The sequence below is a fragment of the Coregonus clupeaformis genome, unplaced genomic scaffold (assembly GCF_020615455.1).
Source record: "Coregonus clupeaformis isolate EN_2021a unplaced genomic scaffold, ASM2061545v1 scaf0621, whole genome shotgun sequence".
In the NCBI taxonomy this organism is placed as follows: Eukaryota; Metazoa; Chordata; class Actinopteri; order Salmoniformes; family Salmonidae; genus Coregonus; species Coregonus clupeaformis.
In genome coordinates, this window is record NW_025534076.1 from 4,820 (window position 1) to 17,500 (window position 12,681).

At 42.8% G+C, this 12,681-nt stretch overlaps 1 protein-coding gene across 1 annotated transcript in view; it reads left to right on the forward strand.

Moving 5' to 3' along the window:
• Nucleotides 1-369: 369 nt before the first annotated feature.
• LOC123485236 (vacuolar protein sorting-associated protein 13C-like) overlaps nt 370-12,681 on the forward strand; it is a gene marked incomplete at its 5' end in the record, with an annotated part of 14,954 nt that continues 2,642 nt past the window's right edge. Inside the window, 10 exons of the mRNA XM_045216151.1 lie at nt 370-385; nt 505-586; nt 767-880; nt 1,064-1,139; nt 1,269-1,432; nt 2,326-2,371; nt 5,884-6,007; nt 7,936-7,947; nt 8,330-8,444; nt 11,425-11,516. Coding sequence (XP_045072086.1) covers nt 370-385; nt 505-586; nt 767-880; nt 1,064-1,139; nt 1,269-1,432; nt 2,326-2,371; nt 5,884-6,007; nt 7,936-7,947; nt 8,330-8,444; nt 11,425-11,516 — 841 coding nt within the window. The remainder of the gene's footprint in view (nt 386-504; nt 587-766; nt 881-1,063; nt 1,140-1,268; nt 1,433-2,325; nt 2,372-5,883; nt 6,008-7,935; nt 7,948-8,329; nt 8,445-11,424; nt 11,517-12,681) is intronic.

The window sequence follows — 12,681 nt, forward strand, 5'->3', positions numbered from 1 at the left end:
CTGGTCCTCTCTAACAGTAGTGGAGTACTGGTCCTTCTCTAACAGTAGTGGAGTACTGGTCCTTCTCTAACAGTAGTGGAGTACTGGTCCTTCTCTAACAGTAGTGGAGTACTGGTCCTTCTCCAACAGTAGTGGAGTACTGGTCCCTTCTCTAACAGTAGTGGAGTACTGGTCCTTCTCTAACAGTAGTGGAGTACTGGTCCTTCTCCATCAGTAGTGGAGTAAACCTGGTCTATGCTATTCCTCTGTTGTAGCTACACCCTGAGTCTGTCTCTGGGCTCCAGCGGTGATGATCAGCAGGAGATGGTGGCCATCCAGTCAGTCAATCTTCTGTTGAAGAGTCTTGGAGCTTACACTCACCGAACGTAGACGACCTCATCTTCAAGTGAGTGGGTCTGACTGGGACAGTGACCGTAGATCGACAGCACAAACAGATCTGGGACCAGGCTAGTGGCGATCACGTCTTTGTTAGTAACTCTCTCCCCCTTCTCTGTCTCCTTCCAGACTTGCCTACTTTGAGATGAGCTATCAGTTCTATAGGAGAGAGAAGCTGATGTGGACTGTGGTCCGACATTACAGTGAACAGGTTAGTTCACACGATTCCTTCACAAACCTTAAGATAGATAATATACTTTAGCCTCTCTTTTTTTACTGTTTTATTTGGATCTCTCTCTCTCTCTCTCTCTCTCTCTCTCTCTCTCTCTCTCTCTCTCTCTCTCTCTCTCTCTCTCTCTCTCTCTCTCTCTCTCTCTCTCTCTCTCTGTAGTTCCTGAAACAGATGTATGTGTTGGTGCTGGGTCTGGATGTCTTGGGGAACCCATTCGGCCTGATCAGAGGCCTGTCTGAAGGAGTGGAGGCCTTCTTCTCCGAGCCCTTCCAGGTGCACACACACACCAAAAACCTCCAGCTATTCTCATAGGGACCACGTGGTGACGTTTTTTGAGGGACGTGGTCTGGATGTCCGGGACGGGTCAGGCCCTGTAGAGGCCCCCGTTCCAGAAGCAGTACGGCTGAAGTGACTCCAGTGCTGACATTATTTTGGTTGTTGTTGTTGTCGTCATAGGGAGCGGTTCAGGGTCCTGAGGAGTTCGCTGAGGGCTTTGTGATCGGAGTACGCAGTCTACTGGGGCACACTGTCGGTAAGGCTGTGTGTGAATGAGTGAATGAGTGAGTGCGCCTGTGTACAAGTGCTTGTGTGTGTATACAATGTGTGCATGTCTAAAGTGTTTTTTTTTCTATATATCTGTCTTCTCTCTCCTCCCCACTAGGTGGCGCTGCAGGCATGGTGTCTCGTATCACGGGGTCAGTGGGTAAAGGACTGGCTGCCATCACCATGGATAAAGAGTACCAGCAAAAAAGACGAGAGGAAATGAACAGACCTCCCAAAGACTTTGGAGAGAGTCTGGCCAAGGGAGGCATGGGATTCTTCAAGGTACCACTGTAGTACTATGATCATTTAATAAAGATACACTTTATCCAGAGACACTTACAGTGAAACCAGGGTTGGGTTGGGGGGGATTTTTTCAATTCACTCAATTCAGGTAAAAGTAATTCACATTTTCCTCATAGAAAGAATATGAGGAAAATTGGAATTGGGATTTCAGTTGACTTCCTAAATTGACTGAATTGAAAATGGACTTGACCACAACCCTGCAGTGAACACGTTCAGTGTATGTTGCCCATGTGGAAATCACACCGTCAGCTGTGGGGTCGAAAGCACATGTCCCAATATTGTCCTTCACGATGAGTCAGAGGTCACGGACGAGTCAGAGGTCACGGACGTTTAAGCCCCGTGTTGAATATTAAACTACACGAAATGATTCAACAACGATACATGACATGGCTTGCATCCCAAATGGCACCCTATTCCCTATGTAGTGCACTACTTTTGACACGTAGGGCTATATAGGAACAGGGTGTCATTTGGGACTGAGTCATGATTAGCTTTTCAGTACAGAACACAACATCAGATGAAACCTCTTCATTCAGGACAATAATGTGAAATGTAATTTTCCTCCCAAACGGGGTGGTTTTCTTTGGTTAAGAGGTTGTTCTGTCCTGTTAGTCTTGAATTAGACCTTTGTGTTGGATACCATGGAGACCTGACAGTCCTCCCTCTCTCTCTCTCTCTCTCTCTCTCTCTCTCTCTCTCTCTCTCTCTCTCTCTCTCTCTCTCTCTCTCTCTCTCTCTCTCTCTCTCTCTCTCTCTCTCTCTCTCTCTCTCTCTGTCTCTGTCTCTGTCTCTGTCTCTGTCTCTCTCTGTCTCTGTCTCTGTCTCTGTCTCTCTCTCTCTCTCTCTCTCTCTCTCTCTCTCTCTCTCTGTAGGGGGTCGTTGGTGGGGTAACGGGCATCGTCACCAAACCTGTAGAAGGTATGTTTATTCACAACGCTCTGACCTGTGGCTGAACTCTTCTTCATCACTCATCAATGTTCAATAGATATTTACATTTACATTCCATAAATGTAATTCTAGAACAATTTTATAGCTAGAATAAAATCTGTAGTTTATTGTCCACTTTGTGGGAAACAGAAGTTTGTCTCAACCCTTCAAAGATGATCTCCATCAGATCTCACATCCCTTCATGGATTTGGTAGAATATATAGGATGTACACTGAGTGTACAAAACATTAGGAACACCTGCTCTTTCCATGACATAGACTGACCAGGTGAATCCAGGTGAAAGCTATGATCCCTTATTGATGTCACCTGTTAAATCCACTTCAAATCAGTGTAGATGAAGGGGAGGAGACAGGGTTAAAGAAGGATTTATAAGCCTTGAGACATGGATTGTGTACGTGTGCCATTCAGAGGGTGAACGGGCAAGACAAAATATTTAAGTGCCTTTAAAACGGGGTATGGTAGTAGGTCAAGAACTGCAACGCTGCTGGGTTTTTGACGCTCAACAGTTTCCTGTGTGTATCAAGAATGGTCCACCACCCAAAGGACATCCAGCCAACTTGACACAACTGTGGGAAACATTGAGTCAACATTGGCCAGCATCCTTGTGGAACGCTTTCCACACCTTGTAGATGTGATTTTATTCATTAGGATCCCCATTAGCCAACGCCAATGGCAACAGCTAGTCTTACTGGGGTCCGACACATAACCAAAAATAAATCACAGACAAAAGACTTACAATTTACATACATCTAAAAACATTAACATGTAGTGTGTGTGTGCATCTATCAGGGAGGGAAAAAAGTATTTGATCCCCTGCTGATTTTGTACGTTTGCCCACTGACAAAGAAATGATCAGTCTATAATTTTAACAGTAGGTTTATTTGAACAGTGAGAGACAGAATAACAACAACAAAATCCAGAAAAATGCATGTCCCATATTAGCCGTCTGATTACAGTGAAGAGCAAGACGTGCCGCTCTGTTCTGGGCCAGCTGCAGCTTAACTAGGTCTTTCCTTGCAGCACTGGACCACACTACTGGACAATAATCTAGATTAGACAAAACTAGAGCCTGCAGGACTTGCTTTTTGGAGTGGGGTGTCAAAAAAGCAGAGCATCATTTATTATGGACATACCTCTTCCCATCTTTACAACCATTGAATCTATATGTTTTGACCATGACAGTTTACAATCTAAGGTAACGCCAAGTAATTTAGTCTCCTCAACTTGTTCAACAGCCACACCATTCATCACCAGATTCAGCTGAGGTCTAGAATTCAGGGAATGATTTGTACCAAATACAATGTTCTTAGTTTTAGAGATGTTCAGGACCAGTTTGTTAGTGGCCACCCATTCCAAAACAGACTGCAACTCTTTGTTAAGGGTTTCAGTGACTTCACTAGCTGTGGTTGCTGATGCGTATATGGTTGAGTCATCAGCATACATGGACACACATGCTTTGTTTAATGCCAGTGGCAGGTCATTGGTAAAAATAGAAAAGAGTAGAGGGCCTAGAGAGCTGCCCTGTGGTACACCACACCCTACATGTTTGACATTAGAGAAGCTTCCATTAAAGAAAACCCTCTGAGTTGTATTAGATAGATGGCTCTGAATCCACGATATGACAGAGGTTGAAAAGCCGTAACACATACGTTTTCTCAACAACAGGTTGTGGTCAATAATATCAAAGGCTGCACTGAAATCTCCCACAATCTTCTTATTATCAATTTCTTTCAACCAATCATCAGTCGTTTGTGTCAGTGCAGTACATGTTGAGTGCCCTTTTCTATAAGCATGCTGAAAGTCTGTTGTTAATTTGTTTACAGGGAAATAGCATTTGGTCAAACACAATTTTTTCCAACAGTTTGCTAAGAGCTGGCAGCAAGCTGATAGGTCTGCTGTTAGAACCAGTAAAGGCTTTACCACTCTTGGGTAGCGGAATGACTTTGGCTTCCCTCCAGGCCTGAGGACAAAGACTTTCCTCTAGGCTCAGATTAAAGATATGACAGATGGCTATAGAGTCAGCTACCATCCTCAGTAGCTTTCCATCTAAGTTGTCAACGCCAGGAGGTTTTGTCATTATTGATCGATAACAATAATGTTCCACCTCTCCCACACAAACTTTACAAAGATTTCTGTCATTATTATTATTTATTTTTTATGCATGATTACGATGGCTCACTGTTCGTTGTTGGCATTTCCTGCCTAAGTTTGCCCACTTTGCCAATGAAGTAATCATTCAAATAATTGGCAACATCAAATGGTTTTGTGATGAATAAGCCATCTGATTCGGTGAAAGATGGAGTCTTTCTGCCCATCATTTAATTTAAAGTACTCCAACGTTTTGTTTTCATCATTCTTTATATCATTGATCTTGGCTTCATAATACAGTTTCTTCTTCTTTTTGTTGAGTTTAGTCACATCATCTCTCTATTTGCAGTAAGTCAGCCAGTCAGATGTGCAGCCAGACTTATTAGCCACTCCTTTTGCCCCGTCTCTTTCAACCAGACAGTTTTTCAATTCCTCATCAATCCATGGAGCCTTAACAGCTCTAACAGTCAGTTTCAGAACAGGGGCATGTTTATCAATAATTGGAAGAAGCAATTTCATAAATTCATTAAGTGCAGCGTCTGGATGCTCCTTATTAATCACATCAGATCAACAAATAAAGTTTTACATCCACATAAGAGTCACAGCAAAATACTTTGTATGATCTCTTATACACTATTTTAGGCCCAGCATTTGGAACTTTGGCTTTCCTGGATATAGCCACTATATTGTGATCACTGCATCCAATGGGTACGGATACAGCTTTAGAACAAAGTTCTACGGTATTAGTAAAAATGTGATCAATACATGTGGATGATCTTGTTCCTGTAGTGTTTGTAAACACCCTGGTAGGTTGATTAATAACCTGAACCAGATTACAGGCACTGGTTACGGTGAGAAGCTTCCTCTTGAGCGGACAGCTTGATGAAAACCAGTCAATATTCAGGTCCCCAAGAAAGTAGACCTCTCTGTTTACATCACATACACTGTCAAGCATTTGACACATATTATTTAGATACTGACTGTTAGCACTTGGTGGCCTATAGCAACACCCCAGAAGAAAAAGGCTTTAGATGTGCCAAGTGAACCTGTAACCACAACACACTGTGTAAGTCAATATTAGCAAAGTGTTCTTAATGTTTTGTACACTCAGTGTATGTTGAATATGACATTACTGTATTTCCAGTGTAGTTTGCTTTGAGCGTTAACCTTTTCTAAACCATACATCTAACACGTCTCTCTCTCTCTCTCTCTGTCTCTCTCTCTCTCTCGCTCTCTCTGTCTCTCTCTCTCTCTCTCTCTCTCTCTCTCTCTCGCTCTCTCTCTCTGTCTCTCTCTCTCTCTCTCTCTCTCTCTCTCTCTCTCTCTCTCTCTCTCTCTCTCTCTCTCTCTCTCTCTCTCTCTCTCTCTCTCTCTCTCTCTCCCCCCCTCCCCAGGGGCCAAGAAGGAGGGAGCGGCAGGGTTCTTCAAGGGCATAGGGAAGGGTCTAGTGGGCGTGGTGGCCAGGCCGACAGGGGGCATCGTAGACATGGCCTCCAGCACCTTCCATGGAATACAAAGGTTGGTAGAGACAAATACAGGACACTACAGATGTTAGTGGAGACAGGACACTACAGATGTTAGTGGAGACAGGACACTACAGAGGTTAGTGGAGACAGGACACTACAGAGGTTAGTGGAGACAGGACACTACAGAGGTTAGTGGAGACAGGACACTACAGAGGTTAGTGGAGACAGGACACTACGGAGGTTAGTGGAGACAGGACACTACGGAGGTTAGTGGAGACAGGACACTACAGAGGTTAGTGGAGACAGGACACTACAGAGGTTAGTAGAGACAGTACACTACGGAGGTTAGTGGAGACAGGACACTACAGAGGTTAGTAGAGACAGTACACTACGGAGGTCAGTGGAAACAGGACACTACAGAGGTCAGTGGAGACAGGACACTACAGAGGTCAGTGGAGACAGGACACTACAGAGGTCAGTGGAGACAGGACACTACAGAGGTTAGTGGAGACAGGACACTACAGAGGTTATTGTGATTTTTATTTGGAATGTTTTGTTTAATGTGGTATTGCGTAACATTATTTGTCTGTCACTCATAACCATGTTTGGTGCTTATGTTCTGTTCATTATAATTATTGTGATCTGACTAATTTTGTTAACTGTTCTGTTTTCAATTTGTTTTCTCATAAGTTAATGCCTTGGAGAAGTTGTTTTTGTCTTTGTGTTGAGTGAGTATTTGGTGAGATGTGGGAAGCTTTGGTAATGACTGGCGGCCACAGTGAACACTTCCTGTTCACGTGACCTACGCAATAGGGGTCATAGGGGAGGGGTTTGGGACTGGGGAGGGGTTCGGCTGGCATGGAGGGTTAGTTGTCTTTCTCATAAATCAGATTGTCTGTCAGAGAGGTAAGTGACTGCATGGCGTTGAAGTAGGTATTATGCTGTTACAGATCAAACCAAAGGAAATGATTGGTTAACAGCTCAACATTTAACCCCCCCTATCATCATTAACGCTGCTACTGACCTGAGTCCTCCCCTGCTCCATACTGCAGCATCGTGGGGTCCAACAGACTAAACCCTGAGGACTGAACAGACCGGGACAGAGGAGACTATTGGTACTGTAAAGCTAAAGTTTAGAGCAGCTCTTCTCAGCAGGTCATTCTGTATCTCAGTAACTTTGACGTCACATTGGATTCTAACTGCAGTTAGACAAACACACACACACACACAGACACACACACACACACACACACACACACACACACACACACACACACACACACACACACACACACACACACACACACACACACACACACACACACACACACAGACTCTTCCTTGTCAGATAGCTAATAGAAGTCACACTCAAGCCCCTCCTCCACCTGTTCTCTCCTCCGGGATTGGCCGACTGCACGAGCGCACGACACCGCCATGCAGAGATTGGCAGTTTGGCAAAGTTTTTTTGCTGCAAAAGAATAACAAACATATTGACGATAAAAAATCCACCACTGTCAGGATCCCTGCTGTGTTGACCTGGGGGCTTCATGTTGGTAATAGACTGATGGAATGCATTGTGGACTGGAATTGCGTTTGGGGAAATGTGCTGGCATGTGGCTGGTTAGCTTACATGTTCATATGGGGCTGAAATAGCTCCGCCAACAGCTCTCGGAGTGGAGGACCTCCACGATTGGTCTAACTGCAGCCAAGTAAACCGTCCAGTCTCTACTGTGACTTTGACCCCCCCTCCCCCTCTGGCTTTCTCATTAACCCCTTCCTCCCCCTCACCTCAGTTACCTAATGTTGGGCCAAAACAGTCCTAATTCCCCAGTGGTTCTGAAATGCAAAAACACACCCCCCGTCACATAGTATTTTCGTCCATTCAACATGTCATTCATTATCCTTCACAAAGCATATTATTGAACACTCATAAAATTCCTGATAACCTGATGAAATTGTTGTTCCATGCTTTCACACTAGAGGTAACGAAAGGTGAGATACTGAAACGTACGTGCGTTCGTACGTGCACACATACACACCCATGCACAGTTCGCCTCCCCTTTGGGCTGAACGTTTTTTTTTTTAAGTTTGCGATTTCTTTCAGAAGCAGGATTCTGCTAGTTCTGATAATTGATCATGTTAACCCACTGCTGCTGTGTCTGGTTGCTCATTGGGAAGACATTAAGTTGCAGTTTTATTATGAGTTTGGGTCCGAAAGCAAACTAGGTCTTGTTCTTGCTTGATTAATGAAACCCTTCTGACGGTGCGTTGTGATTGGCTTTGAGATACGACGGTGCGTTCTGATTTGGCTGTGAGATCTGACGGTGCGTTCTGATTTGGCTGTGCGATCTTTACGGGACGTTGTGATTGGCAGGGTGGCAGAGTCGACAGAGGAAGTGACCAAGCTGAGGCCGGTCAGACTGATCCGAGAGGACGGAATCATCAGACCTTACGACCAGGAGGACGCCAAGGGTTATGACCTATTCCAGGTTAGCAACCCGCCTTAGATGAACACACAGACACCCGTGGCTGGAGGTAGAATTGTCCAGGTTTGAGAAAAGGGGCTATATAACAACTAGTGCTATCCTATTTCAATTTCTGAACTTTCTATTCCAAATTTTTATATATATATATATATATATACAGTGGGGGGAAAAAAGTATTTAGTCAGCCACCAATTGTGCAAGTTCTCCCACTTAAAAAGATGAGAGAGGCTTGTAATTTTCATCATAGGTACACGTCAACTATGACAGACAAAATGAGGAAAAAAATCCAGAAAATCACATTGTAGGATTTTTAATGAATTTATTTGCAAATTATGGTGGAAAATAAGTATTTGGTCAATAACAAAAGTTTCTCAATACTTTGTTATATACCCTTTGTTGGCAATGACACAGGTCAAACGTTTTCTGTAAGTCTTCACAAGGTTTTCACACACTGTTGCTGGTATTTTGGCCCATTCCTCCATGCAGATCTCCTCTAGAGCAGTGATGTTTTGGGGCTGTCGCTGGGCAACACGGACTTTCAACTCCCTCCAAAGATTTTCTATGGGGTTGAGATCTGGAGACTGGCTAGGCCACTCCAGGACCTTGAAATGCTTCTTACGAAGCCACTCCTTCGTTGCCCGGGCGGTGTGTTTGGGATCATTGTCATGCTGAAAGACCCAGCCAGGTTTCATCTTCAATGCCCTTGCTGATGGAAGGAGGTTTTCACTCAAAATCTCACGATACATGGCCCCATTCATTCTTTCCTTTACACGGATCAGTCGTCCTGGTCCCTTTGCAGAAAAACAGCCCCAAAGCATGATGTTTCCACCCCCATGCTTCACAGTAGGTATGGTGTTCTTTGGATGCAACTCAGTATTCTTTGTCCTCCAAACACGACGAGTTGAGTTTTTTACCAAAAAGTTCTATTTTGGTTTCATCTGACCATATGACATTCTCCCAATCCTCTTCTGGATCATCCAACTGCACTCTAGCAAACTTCAGACGGGCCTGGACATGTACTGGCTTAAGCAGGGGGACACGTCTGGCACTGCAGGATTTGAGTCCCTGGCGGCGTAGTGTGTTACTGATGGTAGGCTTTGTTACTTTGGTCCCAGCTCTCTGCAGGTCATTCACTAGGTCCCCCGTGTGGTTCTGGGATTTTTGCTCACCGTTCTTGTGATCATTTTGACCCCACGGGGTGAGATCTTGCGTGGAGCCCCAGATCGAGGGAGATTATCAGTGGTCTTGTATGTCTTCCATTTCCTAATAATTGCTCCCACAGTTGATTTCTTCAAACCAAGCTGCTTACCTATTGCAGATTCAGTCTTCCCAGCCTGGTGCAGGTCTACAATTTTGTTTCTGGTGTCCTTTGACAGCTCTTTGGTCTTGGCCATAGTGGAGTTTGGAGTGTGACTGTTTGAGGTTGTGGACAGGTGTCTTTTATACTGATAACAAGTTCAAACAGGTGCCATTAATACAGATAACGAGTGGAGGACAGAGGAGCCTCTTAAAGAAGAAGTTACAGGTCTGTGAGAGCCAGAAATCTTGCTTGTTTGTAGGTGACCAAATACTTATTTTCCACCATAATTTGCAAATAAATTCATTAACAATCCTACAATGTGATTTTCTGGATTTTGTTTCCTCAATTTGTCTGTCATAGTTGACGTATACCTATGATGAAAATGACAGGCCTCTCTCATCTTTTTAAGTGGGAGAACTTGCACAATTGGTGGCTGACTAAATACTTTTTTTCCCCACTGTATATATATATACGACTCAGTCAATCTGAACGTGGAATCTTTTGTCTTTCAGAAATGAAAACATGCCTTTCTCTCTTTCACACTGAAGCGTCAGTCTTTCTTCCACTTCTAACGTCCTTCTGTCTTTTTCACTCTCTCTCTCTCTCTCTGTCCTTCATGCAGCATGATGAGGAATAGAAGGGGTTGAGGTTGATTACGGGCTTGTGTTTTCTCTAACTGATGTCGTTCAAGTGCTAGTAACTAATGGACAATTTATCTTAGTTCTATCAAAGGCTGGTGATGATGAGTTGTAATGTCTGATAGTTGAAACAAGTTATATATCCGTGTCAAGGTTCAAGCTCCTTGCCTGGTTTGTAAATGTGTATACTATGCTGATGTAATGATTTCTAATTCGGGTTTTTCTTTGCTGAAGACTTGAATTGTTATGCATGCCAAAGGAAATCTGTGTCCATATAATACCCGAGTCTTGTTTTCAAGCCAGGTTTTGTATGACTTTTGCCGAATGAAATATTTTGCATTTTATTTCATATTTTTCAGAAATAGGAAATGAAACGATATAACCTGCTATAATGTATGCAGATGATTTATCTAGACCTTATAAACTACCCTATAAAAAAAATATATATAAAAAAAAGATATTTTACTAAAGAAATGTAGTCATTTGTTTTATGACTAGTAATGGTACTCCAGCAATATTTTTTTAATAAAAGGTTCATAGCATCACATTGGAAATCACTGCTTTTGTATCTGTGTACAGGCACTCATAATACTTATCCAATGTTTATATATTGATGCTATACTCTTACATTAGTTTGTATATGAGTTACTGTAACCTAAATTATTTAGAGACCATGTTATTGTTAAAAAAAGCATGACCAAATTATATGTATTTGATATATCCTCTGTAATTATTTTCCAACATTATATACACCACATCCACCATCAATAACTCCCTAGTTAGTCTGACTGCCTTAAACTAGATGAATGTATGTTCATGTTACAGGTAATTGTATATTTCTGTTGGTCGATGAATTTCAGTTTGTTCTATTTCGTGTGTTGCCACTTTCAACCATGTAATAAACCTATATACTCCCACTTGTTTACAGTCAAGTTTGCTTAGAAAGTGAAGTTAGCTACAACATAATCATGTTATTATTAAATTAGAAATAAAAATGAAGACATTGTATTGTATGTTTTCACACATGGGAAAACTGCTCCATCAGAGGTCAGAGATCAAGCAGCTGGAAGGAGAGATCTTCAGAGAACACTGTTTGTACCCTGGACACAAGAAGACCAACATTATTGTGACCAACAGGTACGGTATGGAAGATTTGAGTTCAACCTGACTACTGCCTCGGGGTAGACGTTTTTTATATTGGGATATTGGTTTGAGAAAATACACTTTACCCGAAAAGGGCCGTAACAAATTGTGCATTCGGAAAGTATTCAGACCCCTTGACTTTTTACACATTTTGTTACGTTACAGTAAAATATGGAAAAAGGGAAGGGGTCTGAATACTTTCCAAACATCAAAACTATGAAATAACACATATGGAATCATGTAGTAACCAAAGAAGTGTTAAACAAATCAAAATATATTTTATATTTGAGAATCTTCGAAGTAGCCACCGTTTGCCTTGATGACAGTTTTGCACACGCTTGGCATTCTCTCAACCAGCTTCATGAGGAAGTCACCTGGAATGCATTTCAATTAACAGGTGTGCCTTGTTAATTTGTGGAATTGTTTTCCTTCTTAATGCATTTGAGCCAATCAGGTATAAAGAAGATAGCCCTATTTGGTAAAAGACCAAGTCCATATTATGGCAAGAACAGCTCAAATAAGCAAAGAGAAATGACAGTCCATCATTACTTTAAGACATGAAGGTCAGTCAATCCGGAAACTTTCAAGAACTTTAAAAGTTTCTTCAAGTGCAGTCGCAAAAACCATCAAGCTCTATGATGAAACTGGCTCTCATGTGGACCGCCACAGGAATGGAAGACCCAGAGTTACCTCTGCTGTAGAGGATAAGTTCATTAGAGTTACCAGCCTCAGAAATTGCAGGCCAAATAAATGCTTCACAGAGTTCAAGTAACAGACACATCTCAACATCAGCTGTTCAGAGGAGACTTTGTGAATCAGGCCTTGATGGTCGAATTGCTGCAAAGAAACCACTACTAAAGGACACCAATAAGATGAAGAGACCTGCTTGGGCCAAGAAAAACAATGGACATTAGACCGATGGAAATCTGACGTTTGGTCTGATGAGTTCAAATTTGAGATTTTTGTTTCCAACCGCCGTGTCTTTGTGAGATGCAGAGTAGGTGAACGGATGATCTCTGCATGTGTGGTTCCCACTGTAAAGCATGGAGGAGGAGGTGCGATGGTGTGGGGGTGCTTTGCTGATGACACTGTCAGTGATTTATTTTGAATTCAAGGCACACTTAACCAGCATGGCTACCACAGTATTCTGCAGCGATAC